This window comes from Lissotriton helveticus, chromosome 9, assembly GCF_964261635.1.
Source record: "Lissotriton helveticus chromosome 9, aLisHel1.1, whole genome shotgun sequence".
In the NCBI taxonomy this organism is placed as follows: Eukaryota; Metazoa; Chordata; class Amphibia; order Caudata; family Salamandridae; genus Lissotriton; species Lissotriton helveticus.
In genome coordinates, this window is record NC_136070.1 from 598,307,481 (window position 1) to 598,332,416 (window position 24,936).

The window sequence follows — 24,936 nt, forward strand, 5'->3', positions numbered from 1 at the left end:
TGAGTAGTCTGGCACCAGAGTTATGAATGGAGCGGTTTACCCATAACCCCCCCCCCCCCTCGCTTTGGGACCCTCACGGGTGAGTAGTGCGCTTATATTTCCCCTGATTGATTGATTGATTGATCGATTTGAATTTGTTGTAATTTTTTCATAGTTGATAAAGATGATCCGTGGTAGAGGCCATTAGCATAATTAAGTTTAGACAGTACAAGAGAGATAATAGCTATGCCCTTCTGTGGAAATCCTAGGTGGAAGAAAATGCATTGCATGGTTTCATAGTAATGAAGCTTGATCTTGCTAATTTGTCCACTTAGGCTTTCATTGATAACTTTGAGTCCATGTTAATTACTTCCGTAGATACTTTAGGAGGTGGTCCCAGATCGTCAGGCCAGGCGCAGAGTGGGCCATCATTTTACCAATTGCCACATGTGAGCATTTCTGTTTTGGAAGCTTTTGTGTGTCGCCTGCATATGTACAGCATGTGAACTGAAATTGTTTATTCCCGTTAATGACTTCATGTAGATGTTGAAAAGCATGGGTGAGATGACAGGCTTGAGGACCCCTACTTGTGTGAAGTACGGTTTGGATGAGACAGGAGGAGCATGGATGACATTTGTCCTGTTTTGAAGGTAGGATGAATTCCTGTCGAGAGCAGTCCCCTCTGTGCCTTCTTTGTCGATTCTTTGGATTAGAGTGTCCTAGTCCACTGTGTCGAAGGCAGCTGAAGTGTCCAAGAGGAATAGTGCAGCCACCCTGTCCCCCGCCCCATTCCAATGTATTGTGTTTTTAAGGTAATCCCAGTTGGCAATGAGGGCAGATTATGTGCCTCTTCCTGGACGGAATCCTGTTTTGAAGTCGGAAAGTATGGAGTTATCTTCACTGCATTGTGACATCTGGTCAAATGCTGCTCTTTGGCACAGTTTGCCCAGGAAAGGTCAGGTTTTTAATCTGTCTGTAGTTGTTGGGATCATGCAGCTGCTGGTTTGTTTTCTTAAATAATGGACACATGTATGGCTTTTTTTAAGTCTTCTGGAAAGATTCCTTTAGTTTAAGAATATTTGATGATTCTTCTTACTGTTGTGGCAGCAGAGGTAGTTAAAAGAACCTTGGAGATTTGTGGTGGACAAAGACCGAAAGGGCTGCCAGCTGGCCTGCTTACTTTCACAAGATCCATAAATTCACTTCGTGATAGTTGTTTGACTGAAAGCAGAGGCTGGGTTAGCCTCCTCTTGGAGGGGATTGTTGGAAATGGGTTGGTGCTGGTGGTTTTCGATAGAAGTCCAACATGTCTGCGTTGACTGTGTAAAGATTTGTCAGTAAACACAAGACGGAAGTCCTCATCCTGGGATCCTCGCCCTCCGCCTGGGACGACTCCTGGTGGCCCCCCGCCCTGGGAACTGCACCCAAACCGACAGACCACGCACGCAACCTGGGCTTCATCCTGGACTCCTCCCTCTCCATGACCAAGCAAGTCAACGCAGTCTCCTCGTCGTGCTTCAACATCCTGCGCATGCTACGGAAAATCTTCCGGTGGATCCCCACCGAGACCAGGAAGACTGTCACCCAGGCCCTCGTCACCAGCCGACTGGACTACGGCAATGCCCTCTACGCCGGAACCACCGCCAAGCTCCAGAAGAGACTCCAACGGATCCAGAACGCCTCGGCCAGACTCATCCTCGACATCCCACGACACAGCCACATCTCCGGACACCTAAGAGACCTGCACTGGCTCCCGGTCAACAAGAGAATCACCTTCCGTCTCCTCACCCACGCACACAAAGCCCTACACGATCAAGGCCCGAGCTACCTCAACAACCGCATCAACTTCTACGCTCCCAAACGACACCTCCGATCAGCCAGTCACGCCCTCGCCGCCGTCCCCCGCATCCGAAGAACGACAACAGGAGGAAGGTCCTTCTCCTACCTGGCTGCCAAGACCTGGAACTCCCTCCCGACCTGCGCCTGACCCAAGACCACCTCGCCTTCAGGAAGAAGCTCAAGACCTGGCTGTTCGGGCAGTAGCAGCACCCCCCCCCCCCCCCCCCCCTAGCGCCTTGAGACCCTCCGGGTAAGTAGAGCGCTCTATAAATGTCTATGATTGATTGATTGATTAAATTCGTGAGTAATGGGATGAGTTCATTCTGTGCATTTAAGTTTACGAAAATCTGTGAGAATTTTATAAAATTCTTTATTTGCACATTTAGCATTTTGAATTCTGCTGAATAGTATCTATGTGTTAGCTCAGAAAAGTTTCCTCCTCTTGGTCTAATTCTCAGTCTGGAAGCAGTGAAGAATTCCAGCGATAACAGGCTACAGATTTACCAGTCAGGGGCTTGATACACGGCATACCCAGTTTGGGGTGCTGTACCCCAGGACTGTAAATTGGATACCACCAATCAGCTGTCATGTCATGGCCTGAACATGGAGGTGGTAGTCACCTACATTGGCAAGTGGTCAACTTTTGGTGATCACCCCTTTTCAGCAGAGCCACTCAATCTTCTCTTGGATGCTTGTTAAAAACGCGTGCAGAGCATCTGCCGAGAGACTTGACATTAGTTTCCTGTCCGAAAAATGATATTAACGCTATCAGAAACCAGCAACTTTTGACTCTCCATGGAAAGTTGACTTGGAGTGAAGTGTCTTGCATTCAACAGTATACAAACCGCAGGAAACTGTGCTGAAGCCTAAACTGCATTGGTTTTAAGGCATTGCTTGGGAAATTAAAGTGGCTCCCCACATCACTAGGAGCAAAACATAGACCACACTTAGTATTGTTTGTGATTTTACTGCTAACTACATTGGATATAAAAAGCTTAAAAAAAGTTTTATATTTTATTTACGTACGCTGTTGAGTATGAGTAGTTACTACAAAATTTCCTTGGCTTATCTAAAAAAAAAAATGTTTTAAAAGACAAAGCATGTAGGCCAATAGTCTTTGCTAATGTTTTGTTGCCATGTTGTACAGCATCGTGGCTGCTGTGCAGCAAGGATTTACAAAAAAAAAGCAATGACGCAGTGGCTGCGTCATTTTGTAGGCAAGCTCATGAATTCAACATGCCTGCATGCGCCTGGAAAAAAGGAAACTTTGTTATTTACTGATCTGTAAATCTAAAAAAATGGAGCTCAAATGAACTTTGTAAGCAATAAATAAATATATTAAAAATAAATTAGCGTGTAATGAGGAGGTGGGTGGGGGAGAAGAAACAAGAGAGCAAAAAAGAGCAAGATGGAGCACTGGGGCGAAATCACACGGGTGACGGAGATGAGCACGAGGTCAAGTGAGGGAGAGAAGTATATGGGCAGAGATGGGGGAGGGAGCACACAAGGGAGACCGCTGGAAAACACATGCATTATCATGCAATGCATAAACAAAAATAAAAAAGTAGTATTCTAAAAGCGAGCAGAGGAAGCAAAGAAACCAGCCAATCAAAGACATGGGTAGAGAGGCAATGCTCCCTGAGAGGGGCAAACACGATTGAGTAAGCCATCATATAAATAGAAGCCAAATGAAATTGACAGGAAAGTAAACCAGTTATAATCAGTAGGTGTGCTCCAAGCCCTTGTATGTTCTTCATGAGCCCACAATATGTGTTTTGAAACCAGGCAGAGGCTCATTCTTACTAGACCACATCCATTACACACACCGTTTTGCTCTTTCTCCACCCAAAGAAATTCGTTGAAGATATATGTAAATGATATGCCAAGCAATTAATGAAATTAGCCCGGTGGGTTTTCTTGCATATGACTCACTGTTTACAAAATCACTCCTGGGACTTTGTTTTGTAAGACAGAGCAGAAGAAGTGACGCACAAGAAGAAACTGCAATTTAGGATCCCACCATTCTGTCGCTTGTGTAAAACTCCACTAGGCCTGATTTGCAGATAATCAGCATGAGGCACACTGGGACTAGTAGTTTGTCGTTTACTTTTATACCTTTGTGATTGCAAGCCCCTCCTACTCAGAACTTATGGCTGGTTAAATAAAAAAAATATATATATATATATTCATATACACTGTGAAGGTCTCCTTTGGGCGTAGTTGAAGGCACCGCGTAGTTAAGGTTTAGGCTTCCTATTTTTAAGGTAATCACCTCAGTCTGTGATCACATCTCCTGCCTTGGAAGTTATCTGTCGTGGAGCCGGCCCCCTAAAATTGCGTTCATGCTAATGTCCTTGTAAGAGGGAAAATGCCATGTGTGAAACTATCGGGCCCGGAAGATATGAGCTGGGTCAGCTGTAAATACAATATACTGCTGGATTACAGATGTTAGACTGCCTGTCTGGTGCTAATTTGCACCGAATGCTGTACAGCATCATCTGCATCATTGTAAAAACTGTAATGGTATTCTGTTCTCTTGCTCCATCTTTTTGCAGCCGTCTGTGCTGTTTTGTGCCAGAAAACTCAACGTTACAACTGCCTCCACATGGGCGGTACACCAAGGCTTTAAACCAAGGCAGAGAAAAAATGTGCTGCAAAATAGCATATTTACGACATGGAACATGTGCAGATTAGCACCACCTGGACAGTTTATTTAATGAGTTCTTAAAACCCCTGGTTTAGGATTCCAAGCCAAAGTTTGATGCTGTTCCAGGCCTTGTCATGGTCTGGCTGTCTCCTAGCACAGGCACTCGAGTCTGAGCCAGGACACCCTTTGCAAGTACACATCGAAAAATGTATCACGGCCAAGATGCGTTAAAGCAGAAGAGCAGGGGGAGAATGCCATGTGACGTGTCCTGCGAAACAGGCAGTAAATACTGTGTGATCCGGAAGCGAGTCTGTCCAAAGCCTTGTCACCTGACACTCGTCAATACCTGTAAAACTAGACACGCGTCCGAGTCCTCCCTGGGCGTGTTAGAAAGCCGCCGTTTTGTCTGGTCCTCCACCTCACACCCACTAGAATGCAACTTAGTCACACCCTGCCACGAGGTGTTTATGCGGCACATTGTTGCCTCTAAAACAGGCCACGTGTAAACTCATTTCCCCTCAAGCCTCATATGAACATGTGTTGTGCACATGCACTGGTCCGGCGTCTCTGTAAGATGTTTGGAAGCCTGTCAGGAATGGGGATGAAGAGTGCGTCACCAGGGACGCCATGTTGGAGCGGGACTTGCCAACTAAAGGCCGGGGGAAGGAAACGGGCCGCCGCTTCCCCTGGCGATGACCAGCGCTCGGATATGCCTTAAATTGATGAGCTCTCCGAAAGCACAGCTGCCGGGAAGGTAGCCTGGGCCTGCTTCATCAAGAGAGGAAGGAGATATTTAGACGTGTGTGTCCTGTGTGGTGATTTAAGTTCCCAGACGCAGCCATCAATCATACATGTTTCCAAGCGAATGTAAACACAATGAAAAGGAAATCTCAGGCCGCCCTGCATTTTTTTCATGAAATATTTGCAGTTTAAGGACCCACCGCCCCAACGATATATTTTTTATTCCGATAGAAGTATTCGTACAGTGCTGGAGAAAGGCCCTTCAAATCTGTTCACGTCATTAGCATGTGCTGCACTTGACACTGCACTTGCACTCTGAGGCCCGCACAAAGTGTTTCTCGTAGCATGTGCGCAGCAGTGGAAGCAGTGATAAAAGTGTCTGCAAGCTAGAGAAATTCCACAATGCTTGGACCGTTGTCCTCCAGCAGAGTTAGTGAATGGAAAATAAGTATTACCATGTATATATATATTTTTGCACACTGCAAGACTTTTCATATATTAATGTTATTTCATAAAGTCGGGGTACATCTAACCTAATGCAGTACGTACAGTCAGGGCTTTACGTGGAAGGTAAAACCGGTGGGGGGGGGTTTCTCTCAAAGGAGTGTGGCCGATGTAATTAAGGGCGTGGCTTAAAGACACTCAACCTGAAAATCTGTGCTTAGCATAGTGTGCCGCCCGACTGTTATTTTGCTGCTTCTGTCATTGCATCCAGGTATATAATACAACAAGTAACATTACACCTACAACAAGCCAGGACTATTGGCTTTGTCAGTGGTTGTTAGTTGCATAACATATATAAGCAACAGTTATGGCTTCGTTGTGCAGCACATTGAAAATGCTTCAGTTCTTAAATGATGAGACTATGAAAGAACGATAACGAGTCTCTTTGAAGTTGCATCAAAGGCAGCGAGGGGTGTTACAGTTGCAGAGTTCAGATATATTTTTTCGTGAGGGTGAGAAGGGAGAGACCCCGATGGGGACCCGGCCCAGCAAATGCTGCAGGACCCGGCCCACTTAAAGCCCTTCGTACAGTATCACCCAGCCCCCTAGGACATAACTGGCCATCTGCACCTCAGATTTGGGCATCTTCTACTACCCACTCGATGGTTGGGGGGGGGGGGCGTTGTCAGGTCAAACATTGCCCAAGACCTTTTGTTTTTACTACATTTGTATGTATAATATACTTACCTATAGGAATGTTCAGCCAGGCCTCATCATTCATTGGTCTGTTGTTGTGTCATTCATATTTTTGTTTCACCCGCAGCAGCTTAGCGCAGTGGGTTAATCCCCTTCATTGCATAAACACTGAGTGGCAGCATTCTGCTCGTTCACATAGAGCACATCCCAAAAAGTAGTTATTTTCACTACCAGGCCCTGCTACGAAAAAGTGTGCCTCTTTGGTTTTAGCCAGTGTTTATTTTTTACATTGGCAAGGGCCTGGCTGCTTCACAAACACGTTTTTACAAAAAACATGCCAAAACAAGCATTTATAAAGCCAAGAGACTGGCTGCCAACACCAGACCCATTGGCTCTGTCAGTGTTTTCTACTTGCGTTACCGTCTCGGTATGCTTGGTACATCACTCTATGCAGGTTGAAATCCTATTACACATACATGTCTTAAAGGGGTTTTCCATGTTACAAGTGATCTTGGATGTTTTGAACCGTTTGCCTTCATACACGGGTGAAATTGCTGTAGGGCTTACTTACAGGAACCATACCTTTTCCAATATTGGATGAGAGTAGTTCACCAGTCCTGTTTTCATCATTTTTTGAAGCCATGTATTTGGCTCTAATACCTGTCTTGTGTTTGTAATGAATACGCCTAAACTGTGTATCACAATTGGAATAAATCAAGACTGATTTAATCACTGTGAATGAATGAGGACAACCTGTTTCAGTAGTTGTGTTCTGTTTTTTATGCCTGACAAGAGAGCTCTTTAGCTTCTCGCACAACACTGACTTTTGGTTGTGGAATTGAGGGTTGCACTATCTGTGCATCCACCACAAAAATTACATTCCAGGCACCTGGCATCTTTGATCCAGGGACCGAGAGCTTTAGCAGTGTGATGACCTTTTTGTGGGTTGTCATTGTGCCTGACCCCCAACATAGCCAGGGTGACTGTCACTACTGCCATCTAAAAGTACTGTTTGTCACATCACCACCTCCCACCAGAGTACTACGCTTCCCTGCATTACGACCTCCCAATAGTAAATAACGACCACAAACCAGATCATCATCCGTGTATGACTCTGTACAACCACTGCAGCACACTACTACTGCAACATGATCGCACCATCATCACTCGCTTACCCACTACAGCACCAGTACAAAACCCAGCACCAAGATAAATCCTCAGGACTTTACTGCTTTTTTCCAGATTTGAACTGCCATCCTTAATATTGTGCTACAAGCTAACACAAAACCACCCCCACAAAACTACCCTTTAGAATCACTCAAGTGTCCTAAGTACTACCCCACCAGTACATCTATTCCACCAGCAACCACAGCACTGCGTGTCCCCCTCACCTCTGTATTGCTACCCACCTCTTTTGCACCACTACCCTCGATCACCCCTTTACTAGTATCTTCACACACAGCCCTACCCTCCAGGAAAGTATTGTCATCTCAATTTTTTCACAACACGTCACTACCCCCTGTCAAAGCTCGACACCACATTAATAATCCCACCATCAGATTACCACCTCCCTGCACCATGCTGCAACCTCCAAACAACCCCACAGCACTCCACCATTGCCCTGCACTGCCACTTCGCACTTCCATCCACAGTCACAATTTTACCATACCTCACCAGTGCACTGCAGCCGATCACTGTTCTGTCACAGCACTCCCACCTGGCAGCATTGTCCTAGCACCCCACTGCAACAGCTGCCTCCAAATATAGGAAAAAATACAAATGCAATACAAACAGCACATCGTTACAAAAGTCTTGACTTATTGGCTTTGTTTTGTCTTTTGAAATATGACTTACAATCTTAGTGGCCCTGTACAGTTTGAGAAGAATTGGTGCATGTTTGGCTTCATAATCAATGTGGATCTGACTTTGGTTATTCGTGGTCTGATCGTGTGGACTCAGCTGCTTCTTTCCCAAGGGCTTGTCTCTACTACCCTGCTGGAACGTTTTACATCAACCCTCACACCAATGTCAAGGTACACCCCTCCTCCAGTATGCCACTATGGCGGACCCCATCTCAGCTTTTACCTTCAGCGCGCCATGAAGAACATCAAAACCATATGTGCGTCTCTACTTCTCGGATTAGGCTATTTGTAGGTTTGGCTTAGAGACGGCTTGAGGAGTTATTTCATGTTTCCCCTCCAAAAAAATCGCAATAAAAGTGCATGCCTTTATGTAAATAGATGCTCTTAATCCACCAGCCGGCGCCTGCTCAATGTGCGTTCACATTGTTTGCGCCCGACACAGCATACATTGGTAGTGGTTTAGCCCACTTCAGCCGCTTGCTGACTTCACTGTGAGGGATTGCATTTGGTTCTTGCACATGTTCAGATTCACCTAAAAAGTAGTCCACTTCAGTGCCAAGAATTGTAGGCCAACCTCTATTTTCTTTTGATATTTTTTTAACACATGTTTTCGATGGGTCATTTTTACAATTTGTTTTGCAAACGTACCACACCAACTTTTGTTGGTGCAGTTTTGGTCATTTTTAAAAATCACAGGATTTCCAAGGTCCTATCTATTAGCTTTGCCAATGTTTATTCATTTCGGTTCAGGAACTACAAAGCGTTTCTCCCCAAAACGTGCTTTGAACTTTCTCCTGCCCTTTTGACCCTTGTTAAACTGACCGCGTGTCTTAGCTGTCTAAATTAAATGTACAGATTGTCAGCCTCCGTCACATCCCCACAGCTGGCATGTGCACTTCTTAAACCCCAGTGACCTTAAGATTCAGTGCCCCTAGCGCGCACATTTAACGTGGTCATGTGAGGCAAGTCCATCCTCTTGTGACTTTCCATCTCTGGAAAAGAGTTGATGGATGGATGTGGTAGGCTGTTTTTGTATTTTAATATATTACACATGACTCACTTTGAGGACACGCAGTTTCTTTCTGTATGGCACGACCCCTGACTTCACCATCCCCCATTTCTGGTGAATTAGTTGCACAGTAAAAATAAGTTTCCCCTTGGGAAAGGCAATACCACAAAAACATACACAATTCGATCTAACACCCGGCCTGGGCTCACCGCATCAATATTGTGTAATCCATCCTCAGTAGGAAAAGACACTAGGTGACAACAATCTTTTAGAGCTTTTCTATGCTTTTATTCATAATCATGCACTAGAAAATAGTACATAAAAATCAGTTGATATGATATAAAAGCTTTAATCTCTTTGTAATATTTAAAAACAATTTCCACTTGTGGAGTGTAACAGTTAAAAACCACCATCATTTTTTACATATATGACGCAACATAAACAAATGAACATAATCCATATAAGCGCACAATCAAATGTATGATGCTGGTAAAAGACCCAAGACAACACTAATGGTCTATTCTGTCACTGTTCTGTATCTACATTATACACAATACTTAGACTAGAATTTATTTGTCATTGTATCAGATATGTTACAGATTCAGTCTTTTTTTGACCGCGTTGTCGAGTTTCGCTGGGTTTCTGTGGTGTGTACCACCTTTTTCAAGACAGCAAATTCTCCCCCGGAAAATACAGAGAGAATGTTTTTTTTTTTTTTTTAAATTGAACAATTATCCAATGGCTTGAGGTATAAAACCTCGATGGGATTAGTATATAAAACTAGTGTTCCAACCAGACTCTTTTGATAGTGGTTCCACTAGATAAAATTGAGGCCTGCACCGGGTGATCAAGGTAGGTCTGTGAATCCTTCAATACTCTGTCACTTGAAAATAGGGCTAAGGTGGGGTAACTTTTTCCTCCCGGCCTCCAGGCGTTACTCTCCTACTCCAATTCTGCTTATTCAGAGGTACTTGCAGGGGATAGCATCTTCCCTTTCTATTGAGCATCTTTCTACTCTTTGGACGTTGAGTGACAGAGTATTGAAGGGTTGATGATGGACCTACCTTGAATCACTCTATGCAGGGACTCAATTGTATCCTGTGGAAACACTATCAAAAGAGAGTCCAGTTGGAACACTAGTGTTAATTACAGGTCCCATCAAAGCTTTATACCCCATGCCATTAGATTGTTCAATATAAAAAAAAGAAAATTATTTCTGTATTTTCCGTGGGAGAATGTATTTGTTGTCTTGAAAAGGGTGGTAGAAACCACAGAAACCCACCAAAATGCATCGACGAGGTAAAAAAGAGACCGAATCTGTAACATATCTGATACAATGACAGATAAATTCTAGTCTGAGTATCATGTCTAATGTTGATACAGATCAGTAACAGAGAATAGACCATTATGTTGTCTTGAGTCTCTCCCAGCATCATACATTTTTGATTGTGCGTTTTTATGGATTGTTAATTGGTTTATATTGTGCCATATATGTAAAATATGAAGGTGTTTTTAACTGATACACCCCAAAAGGGGAAATGTTTTTTAAATATAACCAAGAGACTGACACGTTTATATTGTATCAATTGATTTATATGTATTATTTTATGGTGCATAATTATTAATAAAATAAAAGAAGAGCTCTAACAGATTCTACTGTCACCTAGTGTCTTTACCTATACTGAAGTGGTCCTGAGATTGGATTACACAATATTGTTGTGGTGAGCCCAGGTCTAGTGTTGGATTCAATGGTGTATGTTTTTGTGGTATTAGCTTTCCCACGGGGAAACCTTATTTTTACTGTTTCAAATTGTGCCTTGTCCCCTTGCAGTGTGGGGCCCTCTCTCCTATTTTGTTTGAATTAGTTACACCACAGACAAACTGCACTTTCTGTTAAATTTGTCATCTTCTTCCATCCTTTAGCCTTCATGGGAATGTAGTCCCAAAAGGTTGGAGGGTCGGAGAGTCAGAAACACTTTTTTTAAAGAATTCAGTTGATTGACTAAAGGACCAAATTTGTACCTCATTCACGGAGTAGTCTCCGCTGCACGGCTCTTCTCGCCACACTATTCCTTACGCCCTGTTGGCTGTCTTTGATCACAGGGCACTGAGGTATACTTTCTGCTAGTTTGTAGCATACTTTATTTTTGCTTTTGTTGTGCATTGGTGTCTTCCTAAATATGACAGCAATATCTGTTTGAGTCAGTGCTTGGAAGTATAGTGCCAACCAAGACTGCGTTCACAGATGGCACCTGTTTTCTTAATTTGCTAGCCTTGACACGGGGAATCCCTGCAAGCAGAAGCTAAATGAAACTGGAATTGCCATGTTGTTGACGATTGGCCGCGCTATATAAAACTTTATAAAGAAATGTTGAGGAATGTTGATTTGTTTTATTATTTTATTTAGAAATTGTATAACATACGTGTAATAGGCAGTGGAGCACTGCACACAACTCAATAGCCTAGAGGTGCCACTTTGGAAGGTACACAGCACTTCTTGATGCTGACTATGGGGGCAAGGGGATTTGTTGTGTTGCATGCAAAGTGACAAGGCATACTTGCTCGTGCATGCATCTGATTAATTCCATACCCTCTTCAGTCTCTGTCCACTAGTCTGAGGATAGGTTGTTGTTTCCAGCAGCAGGGGTTCTCATCTCTTCTATCTCAGTCAGTCTAATTCGTCCAAGTGGGAACTTCCATATCTGGCCCCTCCCTAGGTCTAATGCAGAGATCCGTGCATTGATACTCCTTCCCAGGTGATTCAGCACCTTCATGATGTAGCTGCAGAAGGTACTATCAGCCCGGAGGATGTAAAGCCACCTCTGACAACAAGAGTCAATTGTTGTATCAAGAGTCAATCTGACAACAGCTGTCATGTGCCATTAGAGAATGGATATGTGCACTTGTTTCCTGTGACTAACCTCTTCAGACACCAGTGATTCCTGTTGTTTCCTGCAGTCCGCCCCAGCCCCCCTTAGATACATTTGTCATAACAGTGAGGAGATTAGAATTAACTTTTAAAGCTTGCCTAAAGCTCACATTGATGAAATGTGCAAGTCCTTTACTTCTGTGTACGGGCACTCTTACTGCGGGTTGAACCGCTCACCGATATGTATGTAATATGGTGGTTTATTTGCTTTTTTCTTGCCCCTTTAACTCTATGCTGTAGAATGCTACTTGTTTTTCACTTCTTTGCACAACTTCAGCTACGCTCTACCTCATTTGCCAGGATTTTCGCTGGTTACCTCTCCACCCCTAGAACCTATTTAATTTTCTTAGTACCTTTTTAAGGCACTTGCCCTCGGTTAACGGTGATCTGTCGGGAAACGTATATAATTTCTGATAGGTATATGGAGTGAGATGTGCTTCAACGGAAGACACCACTGAACAGGAATTACTCCCTGTTCTTCGATATTGAGGTGCACTGCTACTCTGGTTAAGGGATTCTTACGTTATTCACAATTCTGCCTGAACGAGAGCGTTGCCTTAATTACATGGGTGCAGTGCTTTTCTACAGGATCCGCAGTGAGCATGGTCTTACCCACCTTTCTAATATGTAGGTCTCACTATTGCATCCCTGTGTTAAGATGCTACACTTCTTTAAATAGGGTGTGTTTGCTCAGTTGGATACATTCAGTATATTTGTTTTTATGGTTAATATGGCTAGTCCAAATAAACATTAAGAATGAAATGACTTAATGAATGATGGCTCTGTTTACTTCCAAAGAACAGCCACGTTTATGCTCAGCAGTTATATGCTTGGGAACAAACTGCAAATAGCTATGTGTGACAGCCAGAGTGAAAATATTCAGGTGAAGCTTCTGTTTTGACATTTTAAGTTAAAGATCCTAAGACTCCAGGTTGGGGAAATTTGCCATCACACCCAATGGTACCTCCTCCATACCACTCATTGCCAGTTTTTCAGGGGGAAAACGTGGGAAAGTTGCATAGTAACCCTTATTAGTCCACGCTGAGCAAGTGTGTGGTACGAAAACCTCTCACTGATGTCCAGTAAAAAGCCCTGCAAGTTAGTCTCCCACAAGGAACCAGCTGCTGAAGTATGGGACCATCCATCAGTTGTCTTGTGAGCTCGTACATTTTCAATAGCCACCAACCAGACCTATATGGATTACCAAGTTATCAAGAATGTTCCTCCTACACAATCAAATATCCGAGTGGTTATCCTTAATGCTGGAAGGTAGCACAGAACATTTGGGGTTGAATCTGGTACATATGCTGGCCTACCATGAAGCTAGCCTGACTTGACAGTTAATCTTTGTATTTTTGTTCTCAGATAAGAAGACTTCTCTGTAATAGTCCTCATGGGTGGCAAAAAACAGCTAGGCTACTAGGTGCACAGTATAGTGCATTCAAGTCAAACTTTGGAATTTGTGCTTAAAGATCTCCACCCCCCACTAGGATGATCCCAGAGAAGCGCCTGCAGCAGCTAGAGATAGAGGTACTTATTGAGCAGCGAATGAGCTTGCTAGAAAGTCCATAAGCCCTAGGAATCGGGGAAAGAGGGTACTCAAGCTGCTTTCTGCTTAAAAAAAAAACAAACTTGCAGGAGGATGAAGGTCAGATCTAAACCTAAGAGTCCTCATTAAAAGCCACAAATTCAGGCTCTACAGCGGGTTACACCTTATTTCTAACGGGAGACTTATCGGCTACATTAGATCTTGAGCAGGAATGCTCACCTTAGGTATAGGAATGTTTGATTCATGACAGACTTTTAGGCTGGCCGTATGAGAGAGTTTGCATGGAATTAAAGCGAAACTCTGCAAATAAGTCAAATGATTGGTACTTGTATCCTGCCAACACAAATGCTATTAGACTTGGATTTGTGCAGGCACCCCATCCATACAATACCGGTCTAGTGATGGCGCCAGTCGTCTTGGACAGGTTATTAATAGCCCAGAGCTGGTTGGTAAAAGAGCCCCAACTGTTAGAGAGTGGCGGTATCAGTTTTGTGGTATCTGAAGCCTCGATATGGGGATCCTGAGGTTCTGCGAGCAACGGAGGAAGCGGAGGCATACCTGGGAACCACTGGTGAACTTCTGCTACCCTTGGGGCTGTTTTGATAGCATCGGTGGTGGGTCAAGAATCCGATGAGATAATAAAATGGTATGGCTTTCCTACTGTAACATGTTCGATCGACTTAGTGCCTTTTGTCTATGTCACTTTTATGCAGTACGTAATGAATTTTGTTCGATAGTATAAATTTTAAGGTGTGGTATAATTTTTTTTTTTTAAAGGAACTACAACAAAACTATTTCACATAGTCGGGGGTTATACTATACATTTGTCATAGTAGTCCTCCTGGCCCGACGTTAGACAGCTGTTACCGAGAGGATGTGTAGCTCTAATCACGATCCAACAAAAACACACGAAAAAAATATTTCATGGTGCATGGCCGACAGCATCTGACATTTGGCCTGAAATCTACCCACCGAGAATTTTGATAAATTGCACGGCTCTGACGGTGCCCACCTCCACACTCTGGGTTGCAACTAGTGTATCGCTACTTGTAGGACCGGTTACTGAGAGCCTTGCCCATTCATCAGTCAGTGGAGCCGACTACAGACTGCCTCACCTGTCTACACACCCAAGCCTTTTATTAATTTAGGGACTTCCCCTGCTAGCAACAAGTCAATGTACGGACGATACCACGACTGAGAACAGAAGTCACAGATACGTAACCTGCTCACCTCCTTTGCCTTATGTGAGGAACCGATTAAATGTGTACAGTACCAGTTAATAATAAAACAGTCTACGCCTTTGGCTGTTGCAACACTGAACCACTGAACCTTTCATTAGCTCCAGGAGTTAACATTCAAGGGCTGAGTTCCAGGCAGGCGATAAAAGCGTTTGATGTTGATTTATAGCACCTACCTTGCTAATAGTACAAAGGGAACCAGCACCTCCACTTGCTCTTCAAAGGGCTGTTTTGTGGAACATCATCTGTTTTTACTCTCTTGGAGAGAATGAGCCAGAGAAGCTGTTTTAGTTGTCTAGGAACTGATAATGTTTTACTGGACGCTTGCTGTGGGCCTTGCCTGCCACGTGCAAAAGGCACCCTGAGGTTATGTCCACGTGGCTAGTGTTTCTGGGAGAGCCGAGATTTCCCCAAAAATGTCTTCATTTTCTATGTCTCCTGATATTTTTTTTTTGTTTAATGCTGGAATGACGTTTTTGAATTTAAAGATTGGCAAAAAAATACAATGTGACAAGGTAAGCGTAGGCTAATCTGTCCTTCCCAGGTTCCTGTCTGTTGTTTTTATGCAAAACGGATATGGTCTCTGGAGTCACCCATTCATTCTTAGACGAAATTGACTATTTTTGTTTCATCCAACGAAGTTTTTGTCCATGCACTGCAAATATTTTTTTTTTTTTGCACTATTACACTTCCAATTTCACATTGCCAACCGAAAGTGCTCTTCTCACTGTGCTTTCGTCAACTCCATGATTTTGGGCCAGATGTACGACCGTGGAAATAGTGCCTCGCAAATTGCGAGATTTTTGCGATTCGCAATTTGCGAGGCGCAATTTCCAATGTGCAACAGTGTATTTCACACTATTGGCGATTCCCAATGGGGTCGCAAATTGAGAGGCTCCTGAATATTAATGAGCCTCTCGTCATTTGCGCAATTGGGATTGTCAGGGCCCTCCCAGGAGACCACCATGCCTGGGACTGCTTTTAAATAAAGCACTTTATCTTTTTAAATGCAGCACGTTTTCCTTAAAAAAAACCAAAACGAGATGGATTGGAAAAAAAAAGAATTTGATACATTTTAGTTTCAATTTGACCACTGCCTGCCCGTAAAAAATATTTTCCACTGCATTTGCAAATCATTCTTACATAGGGTTGCGCTCGCTATTAGGAAGGGAACGCCCCTTCCTAATTGTGAGTCGCAAAATAGGGTTTGTACATTCCCTATGCCGTTATTACATGCGCAAACAGGTTTGCAAACCCGTTTGCGCATGCAAAAATGGTCGTACATCTGAACTTCGATTCATAATTTATCGTTGAATCATAGCCCCCCTTACCTTTTTGTAGAGATTTCAAATCTCGAGCCCATCCTTATACAGTCTGTGCTTTAAACTATGCACAATTTTAGAAACTGAGTCTATGCTATTTGTTTTCCCTTCTTAAGCAGAGTCCTGTTGTAATAAACTTCTATTTAACCCATTGAACAGTCCATGCTGTGCACGGTCACTCTTACATTTGCAATATCAGTGGTTTTTCCTCTGAAGCCCATGGGAAACCGCTTTGTATTAACCTGTACTAAAGACATGTTGCACTAGATCTGGTTTGGGTCAATAATGACAAACTTGGTGGCTAAAAATCTCAGACTCCTGGTGTTCTGTGTAGGACGCGGACACTGAATTCATGCTGGTTCTGAAACTCAGTGAGGACCTTCTTTGAGCAACGTCCCTTCCAGATCAGCAACATACCCTCCAGATGGTCCATCGGACATTAAGGAAACTCGTTTCGAGCATGTAATAGAACACTTAGTTACTTCCGGTAATACCTTCTTTCCATGGGTGGAGGAGCGTCGCCCCACTGAAAAATAAAATGATAATAAAACCAGTTTATCATTATTTTATTTTTCCTACTGAGCCAATTGCAAGACTGTTGGCGGGGCCATCCTGACAGAGCATCACTCAGCTGCAGGGAGGAGGGGAGTTATGCACTGTAAGTGTGCATGCCGGTTTTCCCGGCCGTCTTAAGACGGCCAAACCGACATGCGCACCTACATTTCTCCAACCCAGCTGTGTCGCACAACCGTGTGGAGAAATGGCACAGACTCCCTGTACCTGAGCGAGCGTCAAGTCAGCCCACTCAGGGCAATCACGGCACTGCTCTCATGCTGGTATTACCATTGAGAGCAGCGCTGTGATTGGCCCCTGGGAGCCTGTGCAGTCTGCCCAGCGTTGGGAGTGGAGCACCGAGGTAGTGGTAGGGAAGTGTTTCAATTTTATTATTTCCCCTTCCTTCCTCCCTCCACTGATTCCCCCCACCCCAGCGTTTGTGTTGGCACACCACTTTGCTGTTCAAGCTGCTGCAAATGCTTCTTTTACCAGATCTTGGTGATTACATCTGTTTCCTAATGGAGGATATATTCATTTCCCATATGACTGTGGTGATTCTACAGCTGAATTTATACAAATAGGTATTTTCTTTTTCCTGCTCTTATTATTGTAGAGTTCTTTCTTTGACTACACTCCATACAAACAAAGCAATGCCTGTACCTCTTTTACCTCAAATCGCGGTCAATGTGTACAAAGGCCTCTATCAAGGGTACTTGAAAAGTCTGTATCTTTTGTCCCGTAACCCTACTCGCTTTCCTGACTCTTCAGCCTCCAGCTTCTAACTGCCTAACATTGTCTTCACCACCATTCTATTAATGACATCACAGGAGCTTGAGCACTGGCTGATTTGAGACTATTTTGCACAACAGCACTCTTACAGACCTCCTTAGTACAGACAAATACAGAAGTAAAAAGTCCAGAGACATGCAACTTCCATATGGAAAACAACCCACGGCTATAATATAGAATTCTCCGACTAACACATCAGATTCATTTTACCAGCATTTCTCCTGCTGTGACAGTTCCTCCTTTGCAAGCAGTAAGAGCTGTAAAGCTCACGATGGTTGTAGTTTCACCCGAAAATGACTAACCTGTAGATTCATCAAACACCCATTCTGCGAATCGCTATTAAGAATTCACAGAATGGGATGCAACATCAAAAACGCGAAATATTTGCGATTCGCACTTGCCCGCAATCGCCAAATGCGACTCCGTAGAAATCACTCCAAAATCGGAAAATTGGCTGTTTCCAACAGCCTAATTGCGAATTCGCAATTACCGATCTCGCAAATAGCTATCTCACAGATTGCGAGATCGCAAAAACGTGAAGTCTCATTTGGAGCCCAATGATGACATCACAACCAGGAAGTAGCCTGCTCCATGCATCATTCATAGCACAGAGCTGGATACAGGAGGAGGCAGAGCACTGAGCTCCAGGAGCCGCACCCTGCAGTGCCCATACAGGAGTGGAAATCAAACCACAATGTCCCAGGAAGCTGCAGAAAGTGAAAAAGCCCGCAAGCGCAAAATCAAGTTTAGTGAGAAAGAACTTGAGTACCTGATCAAAGGAGTGAGCAGGGACCACAACCAACTGTTCGGGAAGCATCACCCACCGGAGCATCGATGATTTAAAAAAGAGGTGGTACGACCTCAGAGGCCGTGCCAAGGAGCAAATAGCTGAGAGACTGGGGGAGAGAATTGCTACGGGAGGGGGACACTCCACAGTCCCAGAAAACACCCCCATGGAGGACCTAGTGGAGGACACCATACACCCTGAGGCTTGTGTGGGCGTTAGCCAACTGGACACCTCCCACCCCACACACCAAAGTCAAGGTAAGAGGCATGCTACTGCGATCCCGTACCCTAACAATGCCCATACCCCCAGTGCTATCCATATTTGTGAGCACAGTATTCCAGTCCCTCCTCCTCCCAAACGCCCAAATGCATTGTGGAACCTGTAGTGTGTAAAGGTGCCTTGATAGCCAAACACAGCCAGATTTGTAAATATGCACAGACCCCTAAAGCCAGCCAGGGAATGCAGACATTAACCAATGGTGAGCCTGCATGCATGTTGCAACATCCCAGTTGCCTTAATCATACCAGTAATCATGCACTCATCCACTCTCAGGTGCTGCAGATACTGACACGCCTGACAGTGACATCCTCCACATGCGAAGACACCTGAAGAGACGGAGGGGGAGAGGCAGCCTGCACCGACACCCAGGGCCACCCCTGCAGCTACAGGCGGAGCACAACACCACGTCTCGGCACATAAGGAAGTGGAGCAGACCCCCCCACCACCCAGGAGGCAGACACAAATCACTGCAAGTGTGCGGGCCCACACCAGCAGCAGGTCAAGGCAGCAGGGCTCCGTGCCCACCACAGCAGCCATGGAGCAACACGCACACAACTTGGGCCTGGGCATTGAGGGACAGACGCTGCGTGTGCACCGCAAACAGGCGCAGCACATGGCAGCAATGCAACTGCAGCTCTACAAAACAGCACACATCATTCTCCTCACAGAGAGTGTGCAGGAACTGCCCATGGCGGTGAAGGAGAGCAACCAGCTGATGGTAGCGCGGCAGGATGTCACCCACAGACGCCACAGGCAGCTGCTCACACGGCTGTCAGCCTACACCCGTTCAAATCACCTGATCGGGAACGCCACATCCCAGCTCTCTCGATCATTTACCATGAAAATCCAGATGGTCCAATGCTGTACTGACGTAGCTAGAACCCTGGAGCAGGTCACCAACGTTGTGGAGCACCAACATGCGGCAGACCATAGCAATGCAAAGGGGGGGGAAGGATGCCAGCGAAGAGGCATCTAGCCTCAGCAGCCTGTCTGTGCCGGTGCAAACAGACAGGAGGCGCAGTGCCGAGCCCAACACTGCATCCCGACAGAACCAACCTAACGTGGAGGGTGAGAGGCGACCGGGTGCGCGCGGCAGGAGGCGCTAGTTCCATTACATTTCAGGCTGTGCCGTGGTGAGGCAACCATGCACACCAACTCAGGTTACATGACCTTGGATGTTTAAAAGCTGTACCCTTATTTGTTGCAGATGGAAGCACATTGAGACTGTGTGAAATAAACACACGCTTTATTTTGACAACAAATCATCCTCATGTCAATCTTTGATGTGGCTTGCATGAATGCAGTGTTGTGTGAGGGGTATGGATGCACTAGAAATAGTTCTGTCTGATGTGCGTGCGGCGCCTGTGACATTCAGCAGGATTCTCCCCGTGTGCAGGATGCACATGTGCAGGTGGCAGGTTGTCCCCCTCCGACTCACTACCAGACACCTCAACAGGTATCCTCCGCTTGGTGGCAATATCGTGAAGCATGGCGCACACGGCCACGATGCGGCAGCATATCTCGGGCCGGTATTTGAGGGCCCCGCTAGTCTTGTGTAGGATGTGGAATCTACTCTTTAACATGCCAAATGTTCGCTCTATCACATGCGCACCATTGTACCTCCGTTCCTGTGGTCTTGCTGGGTTGAGGTATGAGGTGAGGAGGTATTCACGGAGGGCGTAGGCGCTGTCACCTGAAGGGAGGAGCAGAGGGTCAGTGCCTGTTATGCGCAGCAACATGGTCTTCACATACTGTATGTGGGACTGTATGTGGGCATGTGTACTTACCTAGGTGATGTCCCTCGCCAAATTCACCCCTGACCAGGCTCCCGGCGGGTGTGTATGCCGCTGTGCCGGAAGATAAATGAATCATGCGTGCTCCCTGGGAATTCTGTCACAATGTCTGTAATGATGGTCTTCGCATTGCAGACCACCTGAATGTTGAGGGAGTGATATGACTTGTGGTTCCGGTACATGTATTCGGCCTCTGCGGGTGGACAGATGTGTATGTGGGTGCAGTCGATGCAGCCAATTACATGGGGGAAATGGGCGGTATGATAGAAATCCAGTTTAGTTTGCATTAAGTTCTGTTGGGTTGTTGGGAAGGTGATGTAGTGATGTATCCGGCTCAGCATGGCGTCCGGGAAACTCTGTAGGCAGCGTGAAAGTGTACTCTGGGATATACCCCCTGCAACTGCGACTATCCTCTGGAAGCTGCCGGAGGCCAGGAGGTACAGGCAGTACAGGACCTGGACATGGGTGGGCACGGCGTTGGTCCTCCGTGTTGGGTGCTGCATCAGGGGGTCAAGGTCTCTGATGAGCTTCTTAATCATTGCCCCATTGAGCCTGTATTTGGAGTAGATCTCCTCCTCAGTCTGTCCCAGTAGTGTAATCCGCAGCCGGAAGATACGTTCATGGATCCTGCGTCTGTTCTGGGCTGCAGCCTGGAACCTCAGCCGCCTTGCCACGATGTATAGACCTGCCATTGTGACTTTCCTCATGCTCCTATTGAGTCTCCTTAAGTGTGTTTGATTTAGCCAACACCTGTTTGTTATTTCCAACTCTTTATTTTGCCAATTTGACTTCATGGTTACCACCTGGTTTGGCTTCTCCTTAAATTGCGACTCTTATATTGCGAATTATGGTGTTTTCGCTATTTGCGATTGCTGATGCATGTGGATAGCGATTTGTTTGCGAATTCGCTATCAAATTCGCAGATTATGTGGAGAATCCCTTTTAAGGAATCGCACTGGGGGTTTGGACGGGTTTAGCGATTCTTTGTTTTGCGAATTCGCAAATTGTTGCTTTTCAACTTGATGCATTGTGGAAGTGGAATTTGCAATCGCTGTTTCGCAGCGATTGCGATCGCAATTTCGCTTGATGCGTCTATGCCTAAGTGAAGAGCACAGGATCCTCCGTGCACAGACTAACAAAAGTAGATAGACTCCGGAATCCCTGCCTGTGTGATAAAGGAAGCAAGACTGGATCAGGATCAAGGCTAGTCCTCTCCGTCATGTCCTTGCCACTTGTCTAATTCATAGACTTCTCATCTGCTGGACTAGACTTGTGCCTTGCTTTACGCCAAATGGTGTGTTAGAGTTTATTCCAAATTATTGGCTACTCTTCTAAGTGGTTATGTACACTTAACCCATGACAGCACCTTCCATCATGTTCTCTTGTGCCCTGTTGTTCAGGATAGAACCAGGGGTCCACCCATTGAAGACATTGTGGTCTTTTGAGCCATCCATCATCTGGACGGCCTTAAGCCTCCAGACACAATCTTCATTCAGTGAACTGTCAGTCATCTGCCATGCTCACAACAAGAATGCTGTATACATCAGGGGTTCAATCAGTTACAGAAACCGTGGCCATTACAATGAACAACCCTATTGACTGACTTTTTAGCTACCTGCCATTTAATTCTGCAGCATGGTCTTAGTTGTCAGTAGAGACCCCTCCAGGTTTTCACATGATCATTTATGCACACATGCACGCACACACTTTTCTACCCCTCCCTCCACCTCCAAGCCTCTAGAGTTACTCTGCTGTTGTGTAATAGCTCGCTACATAATCTTATGTACTCTGTTGAGTACCCTGTTCATTTTGCTTGGATTATTAGTCCCCTGAAGCAAGAAAACAACATATCATTGGGTATTTGACTAGATGGCCAACCACAGAGGACCCCGAGACACACAGACAATTGACCACACGTTTTATACAGTTGATTAAAGGTACATATATATATATATATATTGAAGAATCGTGTTATTCCTGCAATTTGTGCATGAATCGACGGTGCACAAAATATACAGTTTTTAACTTAGTTCCCTCTTTAGCACATATTTTATAGTGAGTTCTTTTTGGTAGTTACTTGTAGCATATTTCATGTTGTTAATTACTGTTGAAATGCCAGCACTTGCCTGGGTGCCAAGACATAGTAGAACTCTAACTGTGGAGGGTGTTGAAACTCAGTTTATTAATGGCTTCTGACACTGACATTTTCCATTGACAGTTAATGTTACTTCTGTAGAGCAGACCTATATGGTCATAGGTGAAATGCTTGAATTCATCTCAGGCACTGGCAATTATTTGCAACTGCATTCCAGTGCATCTTTAATTTTTTGCCCACTGTGCCACTCTCGGCCAGAGGACAGCCACCTTCACATCAATCTTGGTAGTGCTCCAGTAGTAACTGGCCAGTTGGAACTTCCAGACAAGGTCCTCTCCAGAAGGAAACACAAGCCACGCCAGATCAGTTAGGTATCACTTCAGTCTTGTGGAACAGTGAGCATGGGACCCACAGCTGGGCACACCCGTTGCCCTTAGGGCATCGTACTGAAATAAACAAAAAGCTGATGGGTGCAATGCTTGAATTAATCTTAGTTTTTTAATTACTCAGGGCTATCTGGATGAGAACCAGCCTGGCACTGATGTGCTCTTGGCTGGTCTTTGTTTAGAGTGGCATAGTTGGCAAAAAACAATAGAATAGAATGCAGCCCAAGCGATTGCCAGTGGTAGATATTATTGCCAGCACTCCTTCCTTCATATTGTTGTTTGTTGCAGTGAACCAGGGGTTCCACAGGGGCTTTGATTAGTATAATTATCTGATTAACTTAAGTTCTCAGGTTACTAAAGGGGACACCAATCCATCATAATTTCCTGAACTCTAGACTTGCTGTCACAACTTGGCATGACTCTGACACGTTTTGTTTGGCTGAACCATTCTCATCTGTTTGACGCTCTCAACTTAATTTTTGTTCTGTTTCCCTAGGATGAACTTGACCTCTCAGACAAACACAGGGAAGCCATGTTTGCACTTCCTGCAGAGAAGAAATGGCAGATCTACTGCAGCAAGAAAAAGGTAAGCTTTTTAAGTGTAAGACTTTATTTAGAGGTTCTAACTTTGTGTGAGCATTACCTTATGTTTTGAGCAGCTGATTGACAGATGCTTCACTTATCCATTTAGTTGTGGAGGGTAGCTGAAAGCCAGCATTTGAAAGAGAGTGGTGAAGGGGGAGGGCATTGTAAATTGATTCCAGAAAGTATATTGTTATACATTGGAGACAAAGGGAATCTCATGGAGTTTCCTTATGCTCCTAAGGTCCACTGTGGGGATGGTTGGAGATGAAGTGCTTGGGGACCTTTGTAGTTTCCCTAGGACGTGGCAGATCTTGGGGTGGTGGGGTAGAAAAAGGAAATCGACCAAAACTTTAAGGAAAGCAGGATGTCAAAATTAAGAAAGCATAATAAGGAAACATCATTATAGTATCTCAAAAGGGATTCTTTTTCTGGAGATGTAGTTGAAAACCGTAGCAGAGGGTAATAAAAAAGAAAAAGTAAGGCATATTAAAAAAATTAAAATCTTAGATTTTTTTTTCTTAAAAAATAACAGTTAATTGACATTAAACCAGAAAAGTGTTATAAATTGTCTTTGATATGCAGGTGTGTCTATAGATCTAGGTGGGGTGCTAGAGGTAGATGTTGCTCTAGGAGTAGGGTCGAAGATGTGCAGGTCATTGTAGAGTGGGGGAGTATGTAGAGGTGGGGGTGGTTGAAGAAATATAGTTCAGTGTAGATGTAGAATTAGTGTTAAGATTGGGGTTAGAAGGGAAGGCTAGGGTTGATGACCTTTTGATTGCAATGCCCTCCTTTAGTACGGTTTCTTCATTATTTTCTTAATAGAAGAAGAAAATGTTGCCATTGTGAAGTCTTCTTGTTGTATTTCTTCAATCTAACCTTCTTCAGTTTCATGTACATTCCTTGAGGGATAGCCAGCGTCTTCATGGGTGATGGGTTGACCTGGGGTGTTGTGATTTTGTGGTATCCAGTGAAGGTGATGGGCAGGACTGACTAGTGTAATTGCATTTATATAGCCTTACTACCCCTGACGAGGCGTCCAAGTGCTTTTTCAGCGAGTTGGCCAATACTCCGGAACACATAAATGATTTGTGGTGAATTAGTATAGGGTAATATGAAATTAAAATGAGCGGGAGACATGTTAGTCTGTTATTTGGATTGGAAAGGCTAGTGTGGTGATTGAAGAGGGAAGGGTTTACAATTATATAGTGTTTGCTACCCCTAATGGAGTGTTGAAACGCTTTTGGCGGATAGCACACTACTCCAGAACCCAAGCAGGATTAGTGGGGAAATTAGTCTAGGAGAATATGAAATTAATTGGAGTGGTGGACATGCAAGTTTGTTATTCGTATTGAAAAAGGGTAGGTGAGGGATTGATGAGGGAAGGGTTTGCATTTACATTGCGCTTGCTACCC

General features: G+C 44.6%; 1 protein-coding gene across 4 annotated transcripts in view; it reads left to right on the forward strand.

Annotated features, from left to right (window-relative positions):
- The window catches only part of DAAM1 (dishevelled associated activator of morphogenesis 1), a 652,790-nt gene that overhangs the window by 389,986 nt on the left and 237,868 nt on the right, over nucleotides 1–24,936 (forward strand). For all 4 annotated transcript variants that reach the window (XM_078660609.1, XM_078660607.1, XM_078660610.1 and 1 more), the window contains one exon: nucleotides 23,436–23,525. In XM_078660609.1, coding sequence (XP_078516735.1) covers nucleotides 23,436–23,525 — 90 coding nt within the window. The remainder of the gene's footprint in view (nucleotides 1–23,435; nucleotides 23,526–24,936) is intronic.